Source organism: Enhydra lutris, unplaced genomic scaffold (genome assembly GCF_002288905.1).
Source record: "Enhydra lutris kenyoni isolate GAN:26980312 unplaced genomic scaffold, ASM228890v2 scaffoldscaffold26, whole genome shotgun sequence".
Taxonomy (NCBI): domain Eukaryota; kingdom Metazoa; phylum Chordata; class Mammalia; order Carnivora; family Mustelidae; genus Enhydra; species Enhydra lutris.
Window position 1 is genome coordinate 6,058,571 of NW_019154110.1, and position 27,358 is coordinate 6,085,928.

The 27,358-nt window shown below is 38.2% G+C and overlaps 1 protein-coding gene across 2 annotated transcripts in view; it reads left to right on the forward strand.

The window, feature by feature from the left end:
• Window positions 1-27,358, forward strand: part of LOC111151595 (neurofibromin 1) — a 270,567-nt gene that overhangs the window by 165,032 nt on the left and 78,177 nt on the right. For both annotated transcript variants that reach the window (XM_022509675.1, XM_022509676.1), the window contains one exon: window positions 3,714-3,824. In XM_022509675.1, coding sequence (XP_022365383.1) covers window positions 3,714-3,824 — 111 coding nt within the window. The remainder of the gene's footprint in view (window positions 1-3,713; window positions 3,825-27,358) is intronic.

The window sequence follows — 27,358 nt, forward strand, 5'->3', positions numbered from 1 at the left end:
TGTTTTGAATCTCATTTAGGAGGATTTCGTTTGTGAGGTAAAAGATCCTCATTGTTAGATACTCACTTTTTTGATGTTACAGCAATTGCAGCATGCTGAATCCTTTAGTCTTTAAAGTACCTTTCATAGTACTTCACACTTAGTCACTCAGTAAGTACTTCATTAGTGACTGTGGGTGAAGTGTTTTGATTGTAATATGTGCCAGAAACAAGTAAAAAAGCAGAATGTGACATTCAGAAATTAATTCATATCACAGATTTCCATATAATAAGCCTTGCATTGTCAGTGCCTGTCACTGATCATATTACATGTAGGCCATAGTTGCATGCACATGCCTCCAATTCTTTGAAACCATTAAAAGAACGGGACACCTGGGTAGCTCAGTTGGTTAAGTGTCCGACTCTTGGTTTCAACTCAGTTTGTAATCTCGGGGTCCTGAGATCAGGGCCGCTCATCAGGCTCCACTCAACACAGAATCTGCTTAGGATTCTCTCTCCTTCTCCCACTCATGCTCTCACGTGCTCTCTCTCTCTCTCTCTCTCAAAAAAAAAAAAAAAAAAAAAAAAAAAAAGATTATGTGTGAATACATAACAATATCCTTTGTAGCTTAATTTTTATCTTTAGCTCTGTTATATTCATTTCAGTTTAGCGTATGTTTATTTCTAATGATTGAAGAAATATTTTCACATTACTTCATTGAACATTGCATAATACAAGAATATAAAACTATTTTTTATTCAACATTACTGAGGACATCCTAGCCATTTTTCCACTTTTCTAAGAAAACCTATTTATTGATCCTTACCTAAGACCCTAACTTCCCTTATAAAACAACCTTCTATGCTTTTGAAGACTAGATGACCTAATATATGTGAGACATTTTAAACAGTGTCTGGTATATATAGTGTTTATATATAGTGTTTAATAAATGTTAAATGTTACATTGAGATACCACCTTACACCAGTTAGAATGACCAAAATTAGCAAAACAGGAAACAACATGTGTTGGAGAGGATGTGGAGAAAGGGGAACCCTCTAACACTGTTGGTGGGAATGCAAGTTGGTGCAGGCACTTTGGAGAACAGTGTGGAGATTCCTCAAGAAATTAAAAATAGAGCTTCCCTATGACCCTGCAATTGCACTACTGGGTATTTACCCCAAAGATACAGATGTAGTGAAAAGAAGGGCCATCTGTACCCCACTGTTTATAGCAGCAATGGCCACAGTCACCAAACTGTGGAAAGAACCAAGATGCCCTTCAATGGACGAATGGATAAGGAAGATGTGGTCCATTTACCCTATGAGGTATTATGCCTCCATCAGAAAGGATGAATACCCAACTTTTGTAGCAACATGGACTGGACTGGAAGAGATTATGCTGAGTGAAATAAGTCAAGCAGAGAGAGTCAATTATCATATGGTTTCACTTATTTGTGGAGCATAACAAATAGCATGGAGGACAAGGGGAGATGGAGAGGAGAAGGGAGTTGAGGGAAATTGGAAGGGGAGGTGAACCATGAAAGACTATGGACTCTGAAAAACAATCTGAGGGTTTTGAAGGGGCAGGGAGGTGGTGGGTGTGGGAGGTTTGGGGAACCAGGTGGTGGGTATTGGAGAGGGCACGGATTGCATGGAGCACTGGGTGTGGTGCAAAAACAATGAATACTGTTACGCTGAAAATAAATTTAAAAAATTAAAAAAATAATAAAAATAAATAAATGTTAAGTGTTATTTTTGTTCTCAGCTCCCACTGATGCTCTTTGAGACCCATTTTTCTTTTAAGGAAATGAAGGTAGCTTTATAATTTTCTCAGCTGTGAAGATAAAAATTGTTGAATTACTCAAAACTTAGAAATCTGAAGAAGAAAGTAAAAAATTCTCAGTCTTCTTAGAGACGTGTACCTCTTAGAAATAATTTAGTTGACATCGGGCAGATGGCCACACAATCATTTATCTATACACAGGTGTACCTATTCTCTTATCAAATGATATGTAGGTTGTTTCAGTTAATACTAAACAAGTGCTGACCTGGTACCAGCAACATGATGGATTAAGATAATACAGCCTCTCTCCCCAACCCTCTTCAAGACACAAGACACCTAGAAATAGTAGGTAAAAGGAACTATGTTTTTAAAATATTTTATTTTTAAAATACATAGCTGGAAGATGATTTCTGAACACGTTACCAACATATCGTTAGTACAGTGGAAAATAGGAAAGAAGTTAAAAAATGCAGATGACAGAATGAGAGGGTCCAACAAGCATAATAGGTGTTTCAGAAGTGCAGCTTAGAGAGCATGGTGAAGAGGTAATACTTGAAGAGACAACAGATGAAAATGTCCCAGGGTTGGTGAATGACATGAATCTTCAAATTAATTATACACACACTGAGTATTCAGCAGAATACATAAAAATCAAGTCATGCTTTTTCAGAAATATTTTAAAATACACAGGGGAATTTAATATATGATAAAAAGTGGTATTCAGAATCAGGGAGACCAGAATGGACTTTTTTTTTTTTTTTAAGTTTTGGGATTTGCATTTATTTATTCGTTCATTCACTCATTCCAGTATAAGTAACATATATTGTTACACTTGTTTCACTACGGTGTAGTGATTCAACAAATCTGTACGTTACACAGTGTTTATCATGATAAGTGTACTCTTAATCCTCTTGACCTATTTTCCCCATCCTCCCACTCACCTCTCCTCCAGCAACCAGTTACTTTCTATATTTTTTTGTTTTTTTTCTTTGTTCATTTGTTTTGTTTCTTAAATTCCACACATGAGTGAAATCATATGGTATTTATCTTTCTTCAACTGATTTCACTCAGAATTATACTATCTAGTTCTATCCATGTTGTTGCAAATGGCAAGATTTCATTCTTTTTTATGGCCAAGTAATATCCCATTCTATATGTATACACACAAGTTTTTTTTTAATCCATTCATCTATCAGTAGACACTTGGCTATGTCTTGGCTGTTGTCAATAATGCTGCAATAAACATAGGGGTCCATATATCTTTTCAGATTAGTGTTTTAGTTTTCTTTGGGTGAATACCTAGCAGTGGAATTATTGTATCATTTGGTAATTCTATCTTTAATTTTTTGAGGAACCTACATACTCTTTTCCACAGTGGCTGCTCCAGTTTGCATTCCCACCAACAGTGCATCAGGGCTCCTTTTCCTCCACATCCGCGCCAACACTTGTTTCTTATGTTTCTAAATTTAACTATTGAATGGACTTTTAATAAATGGTGTTGGTACAATTGAATAACCATCTGGAAAAAGGTGCTCATACCATTCATGAGGATAAACTCTCCTGAAGAAGAAGACATGTGCAAAGGAAGGCCTTTTAAATCATTCAAAATCATAAACCAATAAAGAAAAGGTTGATAAATTGAACTCTTGAAAAAAATTGAAAACTCAGTTGCTTCTAGAAAAAAAAATACCATGATAAAAAACAATCCTATGGTTAATATTGCTGCCCAGTACTTTTCTTAGGATAGTCCTAAGAACTACTCAGTGTGTTTCAAAGAGTAACACCTTAAAATTTTTGGTATTTGTTACAAAATTGCCTTTCAGAAAGTGTTTTGCTTTTTAAATATTTTGCCATTTTACATATTTTATCATTGCTCTAATCATGGGTTTTTAGAAATACTCAATGGACAATATAAAGCCTGAGTTACTCTGTTTTTGTTTTTTTCTTTCAGGCATCAAGTACATGAAAAAGAAGAGTTCAAGGCTTTGAAAACATTAAGTATTTTCTACCAAGCTGGGACTTCCAAAGCTGGGAATCCTATATTTTATTATGTTGCACGGAGGTAAGAACTACTATGTTTTAGTTTCTCTTAACAGAGTTTTAAAAATAATAACAAATGTAGAGAGACAGCAAATTTGGTTTTTCCCATTTGACTTTACTGGAATTGAAGACAAGTTAACCTGTAAGAATATAGCTGGATAAATAGCCATCATCACAAAATGATGGTGGTATATTAGAAATTGCTTTTCAGGAGACCTGTTTCTTCTTGGCTTCTCTTTCTTAAAATCAGTTTTTTTAAAATACTTCCTACAACGGATTAATTACCAAGAATAAAAAAATTGCAAAGTATCTTTTTTTAAGCTGTATTCTGAGTAAATATATCTACAGCATGACAATCAGAAACACTTCTTTTTAAGCAGAACTAAAACTTTTAAGAATCTGTTTCTAAGAACTTTCAGTAATATGCTGTGTATGACAAGATTGGGTTTACTTAACAAATAATTCAGAGAAGCTGTGGGAAAGTTCTATAAGGATGGCACAGGTGACAGCCTGGAAAAATGATTGCATTTTTTTCATTATGTCTTCAGTCCAGGCTAGTTCCTTTGAAAGCCTTTCTGGAAATGCTGTGAGCTCCTTCTTAACAATAGCATGAGGCTTGCCATGCTCTCCCTGCCATGGTCTTTTTTTTCTTGCCTCCGTACTACCTTCCTTGAGAACTTATCTGCGATACTAAGTTGGTGGTTTTTACTTCTTCATGTTGATGACATAAACTCATGGTATTTGAACTTTAGAGACAATGTGGTGTAACAGACCATTGGCTTTGGAATTTTAGGACTATGCATAATCTTAGTTTTGCTATTAAGTAGCAGAAGGAATTAATCTTCCCAAGTTTCCTGAATTTAACATAAATTGAAGAATTATGTCAGTAGACTGAATGGTCACAGTTGGCAAAAACTTAACAGTGTGTAGGGGATAAGTGGAGGCTGAGAAATAATGGGGGAGGATTGAAGAAAGGAATGTGGAAGGTGGGAAATTTATTTAGTCAAATAATCCAGATAGCGTTAAGACCAAGGAGTCCCAAGCACTGGGTGTTACAGAATCAAGAGTATAGGAACTTGCATTTACCCTGAGCTCTCTTCTTGAACAACCCTTGAGTAACATCTCTTCATTTCTCTTGAGAGTCTTCTCTCCAACTTTTATACCAATACCCATTTCTAAATTGCCTAAGATAATTTTAATTTTCTTTTGCAACAGAGATGAACCATATTTGTATTTCAACCCCAACTTTTAATGCAACCAGTGTTTTGGCCCTCCCTATTTTGTCAAAGTAATTAAAGTGAAACATTGGTGAGAGAGGCAGATAGATGTGTGTCCTCCTCCCCCTTTAAATTCTTGTTAGTTTGTAAGTAGCAAAGATATCTGGAAAGCCTCAAAACTAGGTTTTCTCTTCAGGATCGGAAAGTGTAAGATTGTGTTGCTTCATTGGAGGTTCTAGAAAAGGCCAAGGAAAGCAGGATGGGCCTGATCCAGACACCCTCTGTTGGATTAAAACAATGAGATTTCCAGGAAACCTATAGAACATGATGACTTAAGAGTGCTAAACAATTCTTAACTCTGTTGTTTTATTAGCTGCATAATCTTAGATGAGTTTTTTTCTGAATCTGTGTCTTCTTCTGTTAAAAAAAAAAAAAAGGTGAGAGGGCAGCACTTACAAAAACTATCCTGTCTACCTCTCACATGAAGTATTTTGTGACTTCAAAGTTCTGTACAGAGTACATTTGAGGTTTTCTTTTTTTCATTTTTGGTTTTTGTTTTTGGATAGGACTCTCGCAATTTCAGATTTTCAGTACTTTGAACTTTTCACTTAGACTTCCTGGAGCTCCTCTCAGCCTTTATTTTCACCTGGTTTGAAGTCTTAGCTCCAAGACTGTTAAGCACACAGTAACTCAGAGCAGAGAAAGGCCCACTTCCACCATGGTACAAGTCCAAAAGAATATAGTGAAGGCTTTATCTCTACATGGCCAACTTTGTCAAAGAACACTTGGGTTTGACTTCTCTTTTGATATTCCTGTGTTTCTGTGGCTTAGACTACTGTGTATTAGTGAATATTTTTTGACCTATAGATTCCATTCTCCTTACAGATAGTCCACAGACATTTTAGACTTGAAATATGCAAAACTTGATTTAGTATGTATTCAAATCAACTTTTTGACACCGTATTTTCTTTCTCAGTTACATCATTATTCTTTCCCATGCTAGAAACCCTAATCATTTTAAATTCTTACCTTTTTCTTTTATCCTCCTCATTGTCAGTCACCTAGCCTTGGTTTTAGCTGTGGGACCCTGACAAATCAGTTACACTGTTTTAGTTAGGCCTTTGTTACTGCAAAGAAGACATTCTTATTTTCTCAGAAAGGTAGGCCTCAGGAAAAACATGAATTAGCAGAGACTGCCTAGGTGTAGACAGAACTAGGTGGCTATCAGTTCTGGAACTAGTTCACAATCTTTGACTCTCTCGTGGCTTCATAGCTCTACTTCCTGTTTTTTCTCTTTTGGTATCCTTTCAGTTTTAGCCACAACTATTAACTCTTTCATTACCTCAGCACCGCATACTTCAGGTTCCAAAAAGAGAATGTGATTCAGCTAAAATACACCTGTTTGACAAAACCTTTCATGCTAAGTGCTGGTCAGCCAGTGTCTTTCTGGCCTGCTCCTTAAGTCAAGTATATGCTCCTGACTGGCAGTCACATGATTCAAAATAACCGCCTGGTGCTATTCTTTTTCAGGGGCTGTCTTTTGGTATTTGTTGTGATTTTTGTTTCGTGTTTTTTTTTTTTTTTAGTTGGATCTTAATGGTTTAATATTTCTTTTAGGCACCTTGAAAATGCCTTTTGAAATCATTTTTCTGCCACTGCCACTCCTGAGACTCTCTTTACTAGCTCTTACCTATATGAATGCAGCATTATCCTCCCACTTCCTAATCCCCAGATAACTTCTTCCAGGTCATCTTAACATTGCATCTGGAGGCAGACCAGTACAAATCTCAACTTGTCTCTCTCGGTGTGTTAAATAACACCATAGATTCCGCATGTGAAGTCCAGGTTCTGTAGTCAGGCATGCAGGGTGCTCCCTAATTTTGACCTAATTTAGTTTCTAATCTTTCCCTGGTATTCCCTCCCATATATTTATGCTCCTACTTTATAGTAGTTAAAGTACCATAAATACAAGAACAATTGTTGCAGTCTTGTTTATGGTGGCAAAAAAAACAAAAAAACAAAAAAACAAACCCAAAACAATGTAACGATGTTCCAAAAGGGGAATTGTTGAATATATAAGGATACCTCTATATTATGGAATAATATGCAACGCATTAAGTTTATTTTGCTTGTTACAAGTAATAGAAATGAATTTCAGTCTTGTGTAAACCAAAAAGGACATCATTTGCTACATATACCTGAGGAGATCAAGATATGGTCTGGCTTCTTACATGACCGTGTGCAGAGCTTTGAACAGTGTCATCTGCGAAACATTGTCTTCTCTGTCTCTTGACTCTACTTCCTTTGGGTTGATATTATTCCTAGGAGGCTTTTCCTGTGGCCAGCAGTGTTTTGTGTTCTCAGCTTACCAACCAAGGGAAAATGACCTCTTTCCCAGTGGGTGCTGCAGAAGTGCTGGTTTTACTGCCTGGTGTGAGTCACATGCCAATTAATTCCTGAGGCAGTCACTGCGGCAGAGGGGTGGAATGTCTTGGTTGTCTAGGCCCGAATCATGCACCCATCCCTGGAGCTTCATGGTGAAGCCAGCCCGACTTGAACTGCATGAACTGAAAGAGAGGGCACCACGGGCAGGGTTTCCCAAAGGAAAATTGGATAGCAGATCCAGGATGAGGAAAAATGGATGCTGAGCCGGCGAAAGTAACAGAAGTCCTCCGTTATACTTTAAAAAGACCCAGAAGGAGGACTGACACTTGTCATATAACTATGTGTGCACAGGCATATGTAGATTGAGAAATGTGTGAAAGTAGACACATTAAGCTGTTCACATTGCTTATTGAAGGGGAGGAGTATGATTGGAGAACGTAGAGGACCGATTATAGTATTTGTTACGTGCCTCTGTATTATATGACTTGTTGCCAGGACACAGGTTATTTTTGAAGAATAATTAAAAATATAAAACCTAAAAGTTCTAATGAAGAATTTTCCTCTTAGGAATATTGTTGTACCTGGCAATTGCTTTGGGGGTAGTAGTTAGTAGTAATAATAATGGTAACAGCTAACATTTCCTGAGTGCTTTCTGTGCGTCGGGCAAATTGTGCACGTGATAGAATTTTTCATCTAACCCTAACAGTAACCTTCTGAGGCCTTGTGTGTGTGGCGTTTGTTTTTTTTTTAAAGATTTTATTTCTTTATTTGACAGATAGAGAGATCACAAGTAGGCAGAGAGGCAGGCAGAGAGAGAGGAGGAAGCAGGCTCCCCGCTGAGCAGAGAGCCTGATGCGGGGCTCGATCCCAGAACCCTGAGATCATGACCTGAGCCGAAGGCAGAGGCTTTAACCCACTGAGCCACCCAGGAGCCCCTGTTTTTTTTTTTTTTTTTTTTAAGATTTTATTTATTTGTCAGAGAGAGCACAAGCAGGGGAAGCAGCAGGCTCCCTGCTGAGCAAGGAGCCCAATGGGAGACTCAATCCCAGGACCCTGGGATCACAATCCAAGTGGAAGGCAGACACTTAACTGACTGAGCCACCTAGGCGTCCCATGAGGTGTTGTTACTAACAATGATTGACATGTATATAAACTGAAACTTAAGAGAAATTGTTGGTCGTTCCCAGACCTAGCTGTCAGAATGACCTGGAAAATTAAAACAAGCAAACATATCCCCAGGCCCTACCATGAGCTACCAAATCAAAATCTTTTGTGGAGAGCCTAATTTACATATTCAACAGGCATCCAAAGTGATTCATTTGTAGTCCATTTATTACTGAAGTTAGGAAATTGCACTGGGTTATGTATTTAACTCATGGTGGCAGAGTTCTTGAGAATCAGCTGGGTTTCAAACCTTAACAACTGCACTATTAATGACATGGTTATTACCAGTGTGAAAGTTAGATACAAGGTTTTTGGGCTAAATCAACCTTTGTAGACCAGCATGAAACTCTCTAATAGTTACGAGATATGTTTCTGTAGGGAAGAGTTTTGAATTCTAGGCATCTAATTTACAAATGACCTTTTCAAACACCAGATAAAGGTTTACTCAGAGCAAGATAATCTTGTCATTGGACCAGCTGTATTATGCATTACAAGAGTTAGCAGTCTGGCTCAGTTGGAAGAGCATGTGACTCTTGATCTTGGGGTCATGAGTTCAAACCTCGTTTTGGGTGTAGGGATTACTTAAATAAATAAGAAAAACTTAAAAAATTTTTTTCAAACCTCCCCTCCCCCAGAATTGGCACCTTTTTTTTACTGTGACAGCATATTACTATTTCATCTTCATGAAGTGTGGTGACACAGATAGGTGTATTGTTTTGTGCAGTACTGTAGTATTTCCTTTAAGATATCCACTTACTGGGGTGCCTGCGTGGCGCAGTCAGTTGAGTGTCCAACTCTTGGTTTTGGCTCAGATCATGATCTCAGTGTTGTGGAGTCAAGCTCATTGCAGAGTCTGCTTGAGATTCTCTCTCTCCTTCTGCCCCTCCCACTTGTGTGCTCTCTCTTTCTAAAATAAATAAACACATCTTTAAAACAAAAGATTAGCATTTGCTATTTAATAAAAAATAAAACAGTACAAACATAACACACGCCAGTCTTCATTCTCCATCTCCTATCCCCCTCTCTCACACATAGGTGTACTTTGGTTAAACATCACCAACATAATTTCTTAAACTTTTACTGTAAAAATCTGAGTTTCTGTTCAATTTTGCAAACATTTAAAAGGCAAATGTGTAGTATTTTACTTTTTTTGGCATTTATAAGAAAGGGAAGCATTATATTGAGGTAATAATTAAACTTACACAATGAAAATTTACAACTTAATTAAGCTAGAATAATGATAATTTCCTAAGAAATAAGCTGAAATAAATTTGATTTTCTTAGTGTGCTTGTTGTAATTCAGCAGATAGTAATGCATTGAGCTAGGAGTGCAGACCATTCAAGTCCACTTCAGCCTGAGCACACACAGAGCAGCAAGCATAGTATATAGAGAAGAAAGTGAATGTTGACCATTGGATTCAGTGTTGTGCTACCACTTTTCATAGTCTTCCCATTTCTGGTCATGACTATCTTTGGGCACACTGTTGTTATCTGAGTTGTCTTGGCATTTGAGGTCATCTTCATTTTGAGATCATCGGGAGATTTTGAAGTTGTCTTGGATTTTGAGGTTGTATGGAGATTTAAAGTTGTCTTGAAACTCGAATTTGTGTTGGCATTCAGAGTTGTCTTGGAACTTGGGCTTGGGGTTGTCATGGAATTTAGGCTCTTCCTGGGACTTGAGTCTGTCATAGACCCTGAGGTCATCAGTTCTGGAGTTATCCCAGAAGGGTTAGTGACAAACAGGAGGAACAGGCTGATAAATGATAGCTTGAACATCATTTTCCTGTTTAACAAAAATTACAGAAATTTACTGACACTTTGAACACAAATCTAAGATCCAGCTTTTTTTAAAAGGGGGAAAACTGAAGGAAGCCTCCTTCCAGCCCTGGGGAAATGCCAGTCTTTGGTTTAACAGTTTAATAGTTTTTGGGGCGCCTGGGTGACTCAGTCCATTAAGTGTCTTGTCTTCAGCTCAGGTCAATCCCAGGACCCCATGGGAGTCCTGGGATTGAGCTCTGTGTTGGGCTCCCTGCTAATGGGGGAACCTGCTTCTCCCTCTCCCTCTGCTGGTCCCCCTGCTTGTGCTCTCTCTCAAATAAATAAATAAAATCTTTAAAAAAACAAAACAACATCATAGTTTTTAAGATAGAGGGAAATTTAGAGGAATCAATATCCGTTCCTTCATTTTACAGATGGGCTCAGACAAAGGGCATAAGTTGCTTGTGGATGCATATCTAAAAATGACCAGAACTAGAACTTGAGTCTGACTCTTAGTCCAGAATTTGTTAGTAGATCTGGAATGTGAAAGCATAGAATAGACAAAGACCAAAAGTTCAATAGTAAACCATTTTTAAAGTAAGGCTAATTTTTATTTTTTTAAGATTTTATTTACTTATTTGATAGACACAGCGAGAGAGGGAACACAAGCAGGGGGAGTAGGAAAGGGAGAAGCAGGCTTCCCACTGAGCAGAGAGACCCATACGGAGCTCAGTCCCAGGACCTCAGAATCAAGACCAGAGCTGAAGGCAGCCGCTTAATATCTGAGCCACCCAGGCACCCCTAATTTTCTTTTATCTTACATTCAAATCAATAGGTTGCCACATCTGAGATAATACAGTTAGCACATGTTGGTCATGGTTAAATATTCTTTTTTTTTTTTTAACTTAAAGCTCACACTTCAATTTTAGAACTCTAATTTACATTTGGTTCTAACATATAATTCAGAAAATTTCAAATTAATATTACCTTTCGATATTTTTTCTTTGAGGATTATGAACTCAGGCTTTCTTCAGTGTCTTGTGGGGAATCTTAACTTCTACTGTATACTCTTTAAATATAATTAGTGAGGAAGTCACGTGTTCTGAACTTGACCTGCCATTTACTCTTTGAAAATCTCCTATTGGGTATTTTCCAAACAACTTGTGTAAACAGACGGACCTTGGCAGAGATCAAGGAAGGCAAATAAAGTCTTTTCAAAATCTAAATGCTTTTTTTTTTTTTTTTTAAGATTTCATTTATTTGTTTGTCAGAGCACACACAGGGCAACTGGCAGGCAGAGGGAGAAGGATAAGCAGGCCACCCTCTGAGCAAGGAGCCTGATGGGGGACTAGATCCCAAGACCCTCCGTTCATGACCTGAGCCGAGGGCAGGTGCTTAATGAGCCACCCAGGTGTCCCTCTACTTGCTTAAGGAATCCAGTGAATATATCTTTTCTCATTTTTCTTATCTGTGTATTCATTACATAGTTTCTTCACTGCACTGACTAGAGGAGTATGTTATTTTGCGTGCTGTGATTATCATGACTTACAATCAAGTAAGTATACTAGAGATAGGTGTCTTTATTTTTCTTGAAGATCTTGTAAATACATTTATTGGTAGTTTCTGACCATGGTTATTTTGAAGTATTAAAAACAATTTGGGAATATAGCATTCCAGGCATTTAACAATACATAATTAAAGAAACATATTAGAGAAGAAGTTAAACTTTATTAATATAAAACAAAGAAAAGGATCGCATATGAAAGTGACACTGTCATACTGCATTAACAAAGTTGTTTCTAAGTAATTTTTTTTTTTTTTTAAAGTAGACTTCACACCCAGTGTGGGGTTTGAACTCACAACCCTGAGATCGAGTCACCTGCCTTGTGACTAGGCCAGCCAGGTGCCCAACAAAGTTTTTTTTGTTTTGTTTTTGGTTAAAGACTTATTTATTTTAGAGAGAGAGAGAGAATGAGACAAAGAGCCAAGAGGACTCCCTGCTGATTGCAAAGCCTGATTCAGGGCTCAGTCCCACCACCCTGAGATCATGACCTGAGCTGAAATCAGGAGTTGGGGGGTGCCTGGGTGGCTCAGTGGGTTAAGCCTTTGCCTTCGGCTCAGGTCATGATCTCAGGGTCCTGGGATCGAGCCCCGCATCGAGCTCTCTGCTCAGCAGGGAGCCTGCTTCCCCCTCTCTCTCTGCCGCCTCTCTGCCTACTTGTGATTTCTGTCTGTTAAATAAATAAATAAAATCTTTAAAAAAAAAAAAAGAGTTGGTTGCCCAACCAACTGAGCCATGTAGGCACCCCTCCCAACAAAGTTTTTATATATAGATTAAACCACCCACATTGAAGCACATTAAGTATATTCTTTAAAGGAATTTTGTCTTTTGATTACTTCTTTTCCTTGATAACTAGCATACAGGGAAGAGTTTGGTTGTATTGTGCTAATGTTTTCATCACATTGGCCAGCACTCTTTAAAAATTGCAGGGCTGTGACCGGTGGTGTTGACATACAAGGAAATTGCTCCATAAATGGCAGAAGTACAGTCGGTACATGTTCCTCACTTGTTTTACTTTGCTATAAGGATTTGTATTTCTCCTGAATGAATAAAACAGTGCTTGCTACATCTTATTTATATGGTATGTATAACAGAGAACCTCACTTAATTGGAGGTTAGTGTGTTAGACCTAGAAGTCAACATAAAAAACCTCTTAGCAACGGAGTAGAATTTTATAAACCGGAATACTCAGGTAATGCGCTGGTAACTCTTAGTGATGCTTCAAACACTTCAGTCTCAACTTATTTAAAATTTTAAAATTCAAAACTTTGCCCTTTCCCAGTTTCGAGCCCAGATAGTTTCTTCTTAATCTTTCTCAGTTAATTGCATCATCACCTAGCAAAATGGCTCTCCAACCTTGGACTCCTCATTACCTTCTTTTTCTTACTAATCTTAAGCTGCCCGGGCCTTGTGATGATAATTAAGTAAAATTTAAAATTCCGAACTGTTCAGCACTCCGATGCTCCTAAACAAAAATCATTTGCCATCCATTATTTAAGCCTTTAAATACCTCCTGCCTCTGTTCATTTGCACAGCCTTCCCTGTCTGCCCAAAGTACTTCTTCCTTGTTCAAAATTTTGTGCTTCTTTCCAGCTCTAACTCTAATGGTGGTGCCTTTTATGTGAGCTTTCCCTAATTCTACACTTCAGAATCAGTCATTTTAAGACTTTAAACTTTTAGAGCACTGATCAGAGTCTGATTTTTACCGTAGACGTATCCTAAATCTTTCTTCCGCCATATTCTGGTGTTTCATCGTCCAGCATTACCTCTTACTCTTTGAATCCCCTCTACCTGCTAGCACAGTGAGTGGTGGGACAGAACAGGACACAATGAGCATTGGACTATATGGCGGTATCTCCTTTGTTTTGTCATGTCCAAGGGCTGATATCATTAATGATGTCGAAAATAATAAGAGCCACCTGGTCATTTGCCGTTTTCCCAAGTGTAAGTTTGCCAGTCAGAGGTCTCAGTTGAAGTCCCATCTCTTATTTTCTGACTGCTGTTTGAGAGAGTTTTGTATTTGTATAATGTGGATCATAGTGCACATTCATAATAGCTTTATCTGCAGTTCTGAGATCCCAAATCCTCTGAAAATGTAAAGTTTTGCCAAAAAAAAAAAGTTTGGTAACAAAACTTACTTGATAGAAACTTCTAACCTGCACTGGTGTGAGGCTTTTCATTATTGTTACTAGTACTATCTATATTTGTCCCACTTAGTGTGGATTATGTAATACATAATACGACTAGTACTTATATTTGTGTTTCTTCTGTTCCTTCTGGGTACATTACCATACCACTCCAAGCATCTTTGTAGTCAGGTGGTACTATGTGACTGTGTCCTGGTCAGCAGAATGTAGATTCCCCTGATGTGTCTCCCTTCCAGGCCTTCTCACCATTCTTCATCTTGTTCTCATGTCAGAACCCACTAGAAAAGAGGGTTCAGAATGGGGGTCTTAGATGTGATTGAACTGCTGGGTGACATGATACAAGTGAGAAATAAACCTCTGTTGTCTTTTGTTGAGGGTTATTTTGGCATTGTGACAGAAGTTCGTGCTGAGGATATACCTGTGCGCTGGGTAATTTGCCTTTGCCTCTCCAGATCCACTCCCTCTACCTCTCCACTCTGTTGTCCCCTGAGAGGCTGCCCTGTGTGGAAGATAGCATTGAGCTTCTTTCCTCATTCATTCCATGTGACCTGTTGGGAATAATGTATTCCTGCAAGGTCACTGTGGGTTGACTACATCCCTCTGTGAAGATAACAGTTTTTGTCAGGCAGCCCTCTCTGTGTCTGGTGTCTGGTAACTGCTCCTTGCCCTGCTCCTTCAGGTCTACTCTCTCACTGTCTTTTATAGTTTTCCTGTCTCTCTTACACTAAACCCTTACCCCTCCTTAATACATATTCTCCAATAGCTCAGTGTGAGTGTGCCGTCTGTTTCCTGCTGGAACCCAAACTACTACAAACAATATGTGCACTGTATTGTCTTCCTCAAAATCTGAACAACTCTAAATTTGGAAGTATGTCTTGTCCCAGGGGTTTCAGATGAAGGATTGTGGGGTCTGTGCCAAGTTTATAGGTTTATTGTTACTATTAATTGTGAATATTTGAATGGCATTCAATACAGTGCCCAGCATATAATACACATTGGGCAGATAGTAGCCAGAATTGATGTAAGAATAGCAATTACGTTGTTAATTTTTTTCTGGGAAATTTAAATTTCTCATACTTAATGCTGGCGCTTTAGAACTAGCAAGCCATTATAAGAGCAGTATCTTCCTTTACATATTTATATTACCTTGAATTGGCCCCCCCTTTTTTTTTTTGGTGTTTCTAGAACTTTCTACCTTCACATATTCTTTCAGAACTCTTAAAAAATGGAGAAGAGTGTTCTTATTTATAAAATCATCTCAATGCTCATAAATTTTGTGTAGCAATTTCTTGAGAATTTCAAGCAATTTGAGTATGTTATTCTAGAAACAACTAGGCCCCGTCTTCCCATCCGTAACTTTTCTCTTTGGTCTTTGAATTTTTGTCTCACAAATAGGACACTTAAAAGTTTTCTTGGGTGGCAGTTATGCAAACACTTTTGGCAATGGAAGAACTTTTTGCTTTTTAAAAGATAACCTATAAGTACAATGCCATGGACACTTATTGCTCCTGTGCCTTATGTCGCTTAAACATTGAACATTTTGGAAGTTATGTATGTTTGGTTAGTTCAGAAAGCAGTTAGGGTGTTCGGGATTGATGTTTTTGTCATGCTACTGGTGCGCTTTTACCTGTATTTGAAAATAGAACATTTAAAACATTTCAGGAGTGTGTAGCACAAGTGGCTTTCTTTCTTCTTTTTTTTTTTTTTAAGATTTTATTTATTTATTTGATAGAGAGAGAGATCACAAGTAGGCAGAGAGGCAGGCAGAGAGAGAGAGAGAAGCAGGCTCCCCGCTGAGCAGAGAGCCCGATGCGGGACTCGATCCCAGGACCCCGAGACCACGACCCAAGCCGAAGGCAGAGGCTTTAACCCACTGAGCCACCCAGGCGCCCCACAAGTGGCTTTCATTGTGGACGGTTACTTGTAAAGAAACCATTTGTGAGCCCCCTGAGAAAGTGGATGTGCAAATTTTGCATAAGCAGGATATTGTTATGTTAGACTTGAATGTGATACCTTTTAGAATTGTACTTAAGCACTTTTCTCTTCTGTGGTAAAATACCAGCCTTTTTGTTTTAGAAATCTAACAGGAAAAAATAACACATTTCCCCTTAGTTGCAAAATACATGTTCCAAAGGCAAATGTCTGTCTTTGAACAAGTTGTTTCCTAATTTTATAATACTGTAAGTCTGTTATCTAATTTTGGGTTGTTATCATTTATTCTTATTTTTTTCTTATTTTATTTTATTTTTATTTATTTCCAATGGGAAAAAGTAATTTAGTTTTTAGGAGAGATTCTCTTTCTTTCTCTTTCCTTCCTTTGGGTAATGGTATCTCCATCTTCTTTGAGCTCTGAATGGAAGCCTTAACATAAGTCTTCACTTCTACCTGCTCCTAACCACATATAACTGATCAGTCATTAAGTCTTACTGATTTTGCTTCAGAAATTTTTTTATGCTTTATCCTCATATTTTAAACTCTGTTTACAGTTTAATCAATTGTCAAAGCTGAGGTTAGCAAACATTTTTGGTGAAGGACCACACAGTAAATATTTTGGTGTAAAGCCCAAACCAGAAAGATTTTTTAGTTCTTTCTTTCTTTTTCTTGGGGGAGGGGAATTACTTTGTTTTGAACAGTTTTTTAAAAATGTTAGAGCCTGTGGTGAGTGCTGTGAAATGTGTAAGCCTGATGAGTCACAGACCTGTACCCCTGTACCCCTGGGACAAATAATACATTATATGTATACACACACATACACACATACATATACATACACATACATTGTATGTTCATATATATGTATGTATATATACATATATGTGTGTACACACACACACACACACACACACACCCCACACACACAAAATGTTAGAGCCATTCTTAGTTTGCAGGCCCTGCAAAAACAGGCCACAAGTGGCATGTAGGAAGTATATTGCTGGTGGACCACGATTTGCTCATCTCTGGTCTAGGCTATTACAACAACTTCCTAATTGGATTCCTTGTCACCAGTATATTACCCCATCCCCTCCATTTTCCACATTACCACCAGAATGATCTCTCTAAAATATGACCATGTTACTTCCAGATAAAACCTTTTATGTGCTCCTGTTAGCTAAGTTTTCATATGTAAGGCATTTATATACCACCTTTGGTAATGCCAAATGATCATCTGTACATTACTTTTACGGTGGTCAAAAAGTCCTAAAACCATTTTTTTCAGTTGGTCATTTAAGTTTAATAACAGAAGACTAGCCATCACAGTGTGTAGTAACATCTATAGAAGGATGGTTGAGACCTTGTATTATAAGGCCTAGCCTTGAGCTTCAGCAGCACTGACCATCTTACCATTGGCCTTGGATGCCCTTCGTTTTTTTGTTTTGTTTTGTTTTAAAGATTTTATTTATTTATTTATTTAATTGACACGGGAGGGAGAGACAGTGAGAGAGGGAACACAAGCAGGCTTCCTGCTGAGCAGGGTGCCCAATGTGGGGCTCAATCCCAGGACCCTGGGATCATGACCTGAGCTGAAGGCAGACGCTCAATGAATGAGCCACCCTGATGTCCTTCCTTTAACGTAGAGCAAACTCCTGCTATTGATTCAAGACCCATCTCAGTATCCTGACCCATTATTCCTCTAGGCAAGTTAAAATAATAATAATAATAACAGCTTTAGTGAGATCAGATTCATGTATTTTAAAATTTACTTTTTTTAAGTATACAGTTCAGTAGTTTTTAGTATATTTACTATATTTACTGAGTTGTGCAGTTATGTCTAAGTTAGACGTTTAATCACCCCCCCCCCCCCCCAAAAAAAAAAACCCATACCCATTAGTTATTCTTTTTTCTGACCCCATTCACACTTCCTAGTCCCTGGCATCCATACCTCTATGGATTTGCCTCTTCAGGGACTCATACAGTATGTGCTCTTTTGTGACTGGCTTCTTTTAGTTTACACAGTTTTTTCAGGGTTCATGGAAGTTGTAGCATGTTATCATTACTTTATTCCTTTTTATAGCTGAATAATATTCCATTGCATGCACATTACCACATCTTGTTAACCCATACATCTGGTCATGGATATTGTTTCCATTTTTTGCTATTATCAATAATGCTGCTATAGACACTCATATATAAGTTTTTGTCTGGATATATGTATTTTACTTTCCTAGGTATGTATCTTTGGAGTAGAATTATAACTTGATGTTTAACCTTTTGAGGGTTTGCCAAACTGTTTTACAAAGCAAGTTTATCATTTTACATTTCCACTAGCAGTGTACAAAAATTTAAATTTCTCCACTGCCTCATCCAACATTTGTTCTCCTCTGTCTTTCTAAGGCAAATTTTGGCAAAATACCTCCTTACTAAACCATTGCATATTCTATTATTGTTTAACAATGGTGATGTTAGAATATAATTTTTCCTTTTTTAATTGAAATATAATTGACAGATAACCTTATATTAGTTTCAGGTGTAAAACAAAATGGTTCAGTAGTTGTATATATATTGCAAAATGATTATCACAATAAATCCAATTAATATCCATCACACGCATAGTCATGAAATTTTTTTCTTGTGAGGAGAATTTTTAAGATCTACTCTTAGCAACTTTCAAATATTTAATACAGTATTATTAATTATGGTCACCATGCTGTACATTACATCCCCAAGGAATTACTTATTTTATAACTTGAAGTTTGTACCTTTTGACTACCTTCTCCCATTTCACCCACCCACCCCCAACCCTTGCCTCTGGCAACCACCAATCTCTTCTCTGTGTCTGTGAGTTCACTTTTTTGTTTTTTTAAAATCCACATGTAAATGAAATCATACAGTATTTGGCTTTCTCTAATTTATTTCTCCTAGTGTAATGCCATCAGTGTCCATCCATGGTATAAATGGTAAGATATACTTCTTTTTTATAGCTGAGTAACACTCTGCGTGTGTGTGTGTGTGTGTGTGTGTGTGTGTGTGTGACATTTTCTTAATCCATTTCATCAGTGGACACTTAAGTTGCTTCCATGTCTTGGCTATTTAATTTTTTATTTTTATTTTTTTAAAGATGTCTTCATTTGAGAGAGTGTGTGTGTGTGCACATGCATAGGAGGAGAGACAGAGGGAGAGGGAAAGAGAGAGAGAGAATCCTAAGCAGACTCCCCACTGAGCATGGATTCCCAACACGGGACTCCTTCCCATGACCCTGAGATCATGAGCTGAGCCGAAATCAAGAATCAGGTGCTTCACCGACTGAACCACCCAGGTTCCCTCTGACTATTTTAAATAATGCCGCAGTGAAGCTAAGGGTATGGAATATAAATTTTCTGTTCTCCTCTTGGACTTTTAACTCCTCAGTCTAGATGTCTTTATCTAGAAACAGAGAATGTAGCAGAGTATGTGGTAATTCATAGAATACTTAATAAATGAACCTAGCTTTTTTTTTTTTTTTCCAGGCGCCCACAAGCACCTATTTTTTTTTTCTTTTTTTTTAATTTGACAGACAGAGATCACAAGTAAGCAGAGAGGCAGGCAGAGAGAGAGAGAGAGAGAGGAGGAAGCAGACTCCCTGCCGAGCAGAGAGTCCGATGCGGGGCTCGATCCCAGGACCCTGGGATCACGACCCGAGCCGAAGGCAGGGGCTTTAACCCACTGAGCCACCCAGGCGCCCCTGAACCTAGCTTTTAATTGTTATCTATATTTAATCATTCAGTGATAGTATTAAGACTAATTACCAGTTTAAATTATAGACACACATGACTATAATTTGAAGGAAGAAGACTTGATTTAATAATAGCAATTAGAATTGGAGTTCTGAATTGAGCCAAAAGATTTCTCTAGTGGTTTTGTTTTCTGCCTACTTGGTTTATAGAAGTATAGTGACCTTGGTCAAAGATGATTTAATGATTGATTCTGAATAATCTGGTAGTTGTGACTTGACGTGCTATAAAATAATATGGTTAGTGGCTACAATCTATATATTGCTATGAAAAAAAAAAACCAGTATTTTTTTTTTAAAGATTTTATTTATTAGAGCAAGCAAGAGTGGCACAAAGGGGTGGGAGGGGCAGAGGAAAATGGAGAGAAAGAATCTCCCACAGACTCCATGGGAAGCACAGAGTTTGATGCGGAGCTCAGTCTTAGGACCCTGGGATCACTGACCTGAGCCAAAATCAAGAGTCTGACACTTAACTGACCATGCCATCCAGGCACCCCACCAGTTGTTGTTTTAATGAATTGTGGTTCACCTCCTTTAGTGTAAGTATGTGATCCTTGAAAGGAAATAATCCCAAGATGTCCTGAAGAGCTTTGAATATATAAAACAACATGGAAAAATTTTTAAACCAGCAATTAAGAGTAAATACATCCAAGTGACTATTGTTCCTTTCAGAAGAGTCCCTGTTGGACGTGATATACTTCAAATCCTGCTGCCTTTGAGCATAACATTTAAAGGAAATCGTTTTTGGAAGGACTGTCAAAGTCTGAAGTCTATTTAGATATGGCAGGGAAATCTTCATACTTGAAATTTTTTTGTTAAGACAAAGTGTCAAGCTTAGTAATACTATTTTTTGTTTAAAATGAGTCTTTTCTTATGTGACTTACAAACTGGCCCTTAGTAATACTTGCATCATGTGTGACATTTATGTAAAAAATGAAAATCAGGGGGCACCTGGGTAGCTCAGTGGGTTAAAGCCTCTGCCTTCGGCTCAGGTCATGATCCCAGGGTCCTGGGATCGAGCCCCACATTGGGCTCTCTGCTCCTCGAGGAGCCTGCTTCCTCCTCTCTCTCTCTCTCTGCCTGCCTCTTTGCCTACTTGTGATCTCTGTCAAATAAATAAATAAAAATATTTTTTAAAAAATTAAAATCAGTTTATAGTCAACTCATACTTAATGTCTGAAGATGTTTTACTAGTTTCAGGTAACTCTTTGGTGCTTTGATTAATTTACATGTGCTTTAAAGAAACTTTACAGTGCCTCTAAGTTTATACTGTTCTGCAGCTTTTATTGTTTTTTTAACTTAGAGTCAGGGCAAGAGACTTCTAGCACTTCATCCAAGTATATACTTGGTTAAAGGAAGAAAGATTTCATGTAATCATTGTAGAAGAGCCACACTATGAGGAAATATTAGAACTTATCAATGGATGGCATTGTTAAATGTTTCTTTGCCTATTTGTCATCACTATGAGGAACTACAGCTGAATATCTGCTTTCTGAGTAGTCGGACTGGTAAATGGATGTGGCCGTGTGCCAGTTACTCTTAAATTACATGATGTCTTACATGCAGGAGCGGTTGCTGAGGCTTTGTTTGGCAAACGAGGGCCTTCCTGGTGGTTACTGTGGTGATGACATCTTTGTTTTCCCTTACTGATACTTTGTTTTTTTTCTTCCTCAAGAAAAGCATTCAATCTTAGTTTATTTTCTGTTGAAGCAAGGATTTGACAGGCATTTCAATTCCTTGAGCCTCCCAGAGTGTTCTGTTTGTTTGAATGGTGACTATGGGCAACAAAGTCTCAAAGTGAAGAACTATGTTTCTTGGTATTGAATATTTCATCAGATTTATGTGATACTTGGCCATGAGATATATATGTGAATTATTCAGATATCTGATATTTTTTTACTGCTAAATCGTATTTCCTATGGGACAAATAAATAGGAAACCTTGTAAACTCATTATTTGAGGTCTAACTACCATACATGGGGAATTAGGTACCATTCTGGGTTCAGTTATTTCCATTTCTGATCTTGGTGATTGCCCAGGAATCTCTTAAGGGACAACAGTAATCTTTAAAAAAAAAATGTAGCTTTGATAAACATGATTTAGTGTATTCTTTAAAATACCTATATGGAATACATGTTCTTGACTAGATTTTTACCAGAAGATCCACTGAATCACTTGCCCAAGATAATAACAGACTGTAGATGAGAAAACCTCTCATGCACTTTTAAACTGCCATGTGCTTTAAGTACATTTAGAACACTGTTTTGATCAGAAAAGAACTATAGAGTTCATTCTTTTAACTCTGTGTGTGCACGTGCGCATGTGTGTGTGTATGTGTTTAGTTTTTGTGCTTCAATCTTATCAATAACTTCCAACAGATTCATAGTATCAGGCCACGAATTATAGAAAGGATAGATAGGGGTATTGAATGTATGTCTCCACCAGTTCCTAAACATGTTTAATGGAGTTGGGGCTTTGAGCCAAAATGGAATTTTTTTTCTTAAGTTAAGCTTCTTTAAAACCTCACTTTGCACAACACTTTCCAAAGCGTGAAGCAAACTAATCTGCTTAATACGTTAATAATTGAGGTGGCATTTGTTTCTGTTTCCCTGACTGGTTTCCCTCAAGCAATCTGCTGGTACTAAGTTGTTCAGAGGTATCAGAATTAACGTTTCTCTGGAATTGTTCCATAGGTAACTCATACTTGCCCAGAGCTAATTTCTTATAAGTAGCCACCAGCCAAATCTTCCTTCATTCTTTTTTTTTTTTTTTTTATTTTTTTTTTTTTGGGGGGGGGGGTGCGGGGGGGAGGGAGAGAGAGAATCTCATGCAGACTCCCCACTGAGCTTGGAGCCCAACATGGGGCTCGATTCCATGAACTTGATCATGACCTGAGTCACAACCAAGAGTTGGAGGCTTAAACCAATTGAGCCACCGAAGCACCCCTTCCTTCATTCATAACTTCTTTTCGATCTCTCCTTTTTCTGGACTCTGAAGCTATTACTTGACCTGATGGAAGAAACTTAGATTGTGGAATAAGACTTTCAGATGTTTGACTTGGTCTGTCTTAAGTAAGTTGTTGTTAGCCCACCAGTTATGTATCTTTCATCTTTATTTATAAATTCAGATCAAATTGTCAAAAAATTTGTAGGAGGGAGTAATATCTAAACTAAAATCAAAAGGACGAATAAGAGTTTGCCAAGGGAAGAAGAGGGAAAGTAATACACTGCAGAGGACATGCAGTATCTCTGAAAGCCAGGTGGCAAGAAAGAGCATGGTGAACCAGAGACAAAAAGACATTTTGCTTGAACTATACAATGATGGAGCTGGGAGGTTTGAAGATGCTACTTACTGTGATGGGAGGCAAGCGCCTGACCATAATTAAACCATATTGAGAGTTTAGACTGTATTCTGAGGCTTGGAAATTATGACTGTTCTGAGGGGTTTTGTTTGTCTGGAGGAGAGAAAAGAGCTCATCTGGTTAGATTTGTTGGGGGAGCACTCCTCACGGCAACTGGCCATGTGGAGCTAGCGGTAGCTCATAAAGTGTGCAGGCCAACCTTGGAGAAGCTGCAGGTTCAGCTCGGGACCACTGCAATGAAGCAAACATCACCGTAAAGTGAATCGAATGAATTTTTGGTTTCCCACTGAATGTAAAAGTGATGTTTACCCTGTACTATAGCCCGTTAAGTGTGCAACAGCATGTCTAAAATAACAGTGTACATACCTCTACCCATGATACTTTATGCTGAAAACGCTAATCATCATTTGAGCTTTCAGCAAGTTGTAATCTTGCTTGTAAAAGCTCTTGCCTTGGTGTAATGGCTGCTGACCAGTCAAGGTGCTGGTTGCTGAAGCGGAGGTGGCCTTGGCAATTAAGACAAGGCAACAATGAAGTTCCATGCACTGACTGACTCCCTTTCAGGAATGATTTCTCTGTAGCACGTGATGCTGTTCAATAACATTTTACTCATGGTAGAACTTTCACAGTTGAAGTCAGTCCTCTGAAACCCTGCTGTTGCTTTTTCAAGTAAGTATATGTCATATTCTAAGTCTTTTGTTGTTATTTCAACAATTGCCATGGCATCTTTACCAGGAATAGATTCCAACTCAAGAAACCACTTTCTTTGTTTATCCTTGAGAAGCAGCTCCTCATCTCTTCAGGTTTTACATGAGGTTTCAGCAATTCAGTCACGTCTTCAGACTTCACTTCTAATCTAATCCTATTTTCTTGTTACTTTACCACATCTGCAGTTACTTCTTCCACTGACGTCTTAAAACCCCTACAGTCATCCAGGAGGTTGAAATCAACTTCTTACAGGGGCGCCTGGGTGGCTTAGTTAAGCAGCTGCCTTCATCTCAGGTCATGATCCCAGGGTTCTGGGATCAAGGCCCACATCGGGCTCCCTGTTCAGCGGGGTGTCTGCTTTTCCCTCTGCCTCTGCTCCTCCCCCTGCTTGTGCTCTCTGTCTCTCTCCCTGTCAGATAAATAATAAAATCTTAAAATAAATCAGCTTCTCCCAAAACTCCTGTTCATCTTGATATTTTGACCTCTTTTGTGATGGCTTCTAGAATGGTATCTCCTTTCCAGAAATTTTTTAATTTACTTCGTCTGGTTCCATTAGAGGAAGCAGTATCTATGGCAGCTGTAGTCTTATAAAATGTATTTATTTAGTAAGACTTGAGGGTCACAATCACTTTTTGATCTATAGGCTGCAGAATGGATGTTGTTAGCAAACATGAAAACAGCTTTACTCTCATTGACCATCTCCATGACAGCTCTTGGGTGACTAGGTGCATTGTCAGTAAGCACTCATATTTTGAAAGGAATCTTTTTTCTGAGTAACAGGTCTCAACAGTGGGCTTAAAATATTCAGTAAAACCATGTTATAAACAGATTTGCTGATATTCAGGCTTTGTTGTTCCATTTGTAGAGCACAGGCAGAGTAGATTTAGCGTAATTCTTAAGTGTCCTAGGATTTTCAGTTTTATAAATAAGCATTGGCTTCAACTTCAGGTCATCCGCTGCATTAGTCCCTAACAAGAGGATCAGCCTGTCCTTTGAAGCTTTGAAGCTATGAATCAGTTTCTTTCTAGCTATGAAAGTCCTAGATGATGTTGTCTTCCGAGAGACGGCTGTTTTGTCTACGCTGAAAACCTGCGGTTTGGCGTGGCCGCCGTCATGAAGGATCTGAGCTGGATCTCCTGGAGATCTTGCTGCAGCTTCTGCCTCAGCACCTGCTGCTTCCTCTTGTTGCTTCTTTGTTATGGAAAATGCTTCTTTTCTTAAACCTCATGAACTAACCTCCACCAGCTTCAGACTTTTCTTCTGTGGCTTCATCCCTCTCTCAACCTTCACAGAAGCGAAGAGAGTTGGGGCCTTGCTCTAGATTAGGCTTTGGCTTCTGGGAATGTTGTGGCTGGCTTCATCTTCTATTCAGACCCTGAAAACTTTCTGATGTCAGCAGTCAGGCTGTTTTGCTCTCTTATCATTTGTGTGTTCACTAAAGTAGCTTCAAGAACTTTTCCTTTGCATTCACAATTTGGCTAGCCGTTTGGCACAAAGGGCTTAGCTTTTGGCCTAACCTTGACTTTCAACATGCCTTCCTCATGTGCTCATCGCTAGCTTTTGATTTTTTTTTTTTAAGATTTATTTATTTATTTTGGAGAGAGAATGAGCGAGAGAGCACATGCACGTGCGTATGTGAACTGGGGTAGGGTCAGAAAGAAAGTATCTCAGGCAGATTCCCCACTGAGCACAGAGTGCAATGCGAGGCTCAGTCTCAGGACAGAGATCTGACCTGAACTGAAGTCAAGAGTTGGTCACTTAACAGACTGAACTACCCAGGTTCCCTTAGCTTTTGATTTAAAGTGAGAGACGTGCAACTCTTCCTTTCACTTGAACCCTTAGTAGCCATTGTAGGGTCATTCACGGCCCTGATTTCAAGACTGTTGTGTCTCAGGGAATAGGGAGGTTGGAGGGGAGGAAGAGAGATGTGAAGTGGGGGTTGGGAGGGCGGCTGGTTGGTGGAGCAGTCAGAACATACACATTTACTTACTCACCGTCTTGTATGGGTGCAGTTCTTGGCACCCCAAAACAATTGTAGTAGTAACATCAAACATCACTGATCACAGATCACCATATAACTAATATAATGATAATGAAAAAGTTAGAAATATTGGGAGAATTACTAAAATGTGAGAGACACAAAAGTGAGCAAACACTGTAGAAAAAAATGGCACAAATAGACTTGTTCAGTGCAGGGTGGCAACAAACCTTCAATTTGTAGAAAACACACTATCTACAAAGCGCCGTAAATGAAGCGCAATAAAAGGAGGTATGCCTGGGGGTGCCTGGGGATGCCAAAGGCAGTTGATTAAGTGACTGCCTTTGGCTCAGGTCATGATCCTGGAGTCCCAGGATCGAGTCCCTCATCGGGCTCCCTGCTCAGCAGGGAGTCTGCTTCTTCCCTCTGACTCTCTCTCTCTCTCTCTCTCTCAAGGACCTAAATAAAATCTTTATTTAAAAAAAAAAGAGGTATGCCTGTATAGGTGCTTCCAAGAATTCTGATTATACTTCTCCGTCTCTGATCTTTACTTCGTGATACCCTCTAGTTTGTTGGCTACCCCTACCTATTCACAGTTCGTTTTTCATCGTCTCATTTTCTTGTTTTCCTGCTCAACCTAGATCTTGTGGACAGGTTTCCAAATAGTTCTTTTCTTGTATCTCTTGGCATTTCTTAAGGAAAAAGTAGGTAATAAAACATACTTGGTATACAGTATCAGCATTTTGGTATATTTCTCTTTTTTGTTGTTTTTAATACATAGTTCTGTATTTATGTTTATATCTGATTATTTTTGCTTATCTTCCTAGTTTTTGCATTTTCCACCTTTCAAACTTGAAAAAACTCTAATAAATATTTTTATTAGACACATAATACTCTGGTCAGTGGATCATGATTTACTTACCTCATGTCCGAATGGTAGATATTTAGTATTGTTTCCTTTTTTTTTTTTTTTTTTTTTTTGCTGTCAGAAAGAGTTTACCTAGAATTTACTAGGTTATAGGTTAAAGTATTTTAGGTTTTTGATCACTGCCCATAGTGGGTGTATTAAATTAAGAATATGCAGATAGTACCATAATGAGTATTTGCCCAAAGAAAACAAAAACACTAATTTGAAAAGCTATATGCACCCTTGTTTTTATTGCAGCATTATTTACAAAGTCAAAGTGTAAGCAACCCAAGTGTCCATTGATAGATAAATAGATAAAGACAATGTGGTATATATATATGTATTCGGTGAAAGATTACTCAGCCATAAAAAAGAATGAAGTCTCACTATTTCTTACAACCTGGATGGACCTAAAGCGTATTATGCTAAGCGAAATAAGTCAGACAGAGAAACACAGACAGCATATGATTTAATGATGTGGAATCTAGAAAACAACAATCAACAGACTAACAGACTCAAATACAGAGAACAAACTGGTGGTTACCAAAGGGTAGGTGAGTGAGGAGATAGGAGAAATAGGTGAAGGGGAGTAAGAGGCATAAACTTCCACGTATAAAATAAATAAGTCATGGAAATATAAAGTACAGCAGAGGAAATACGGTT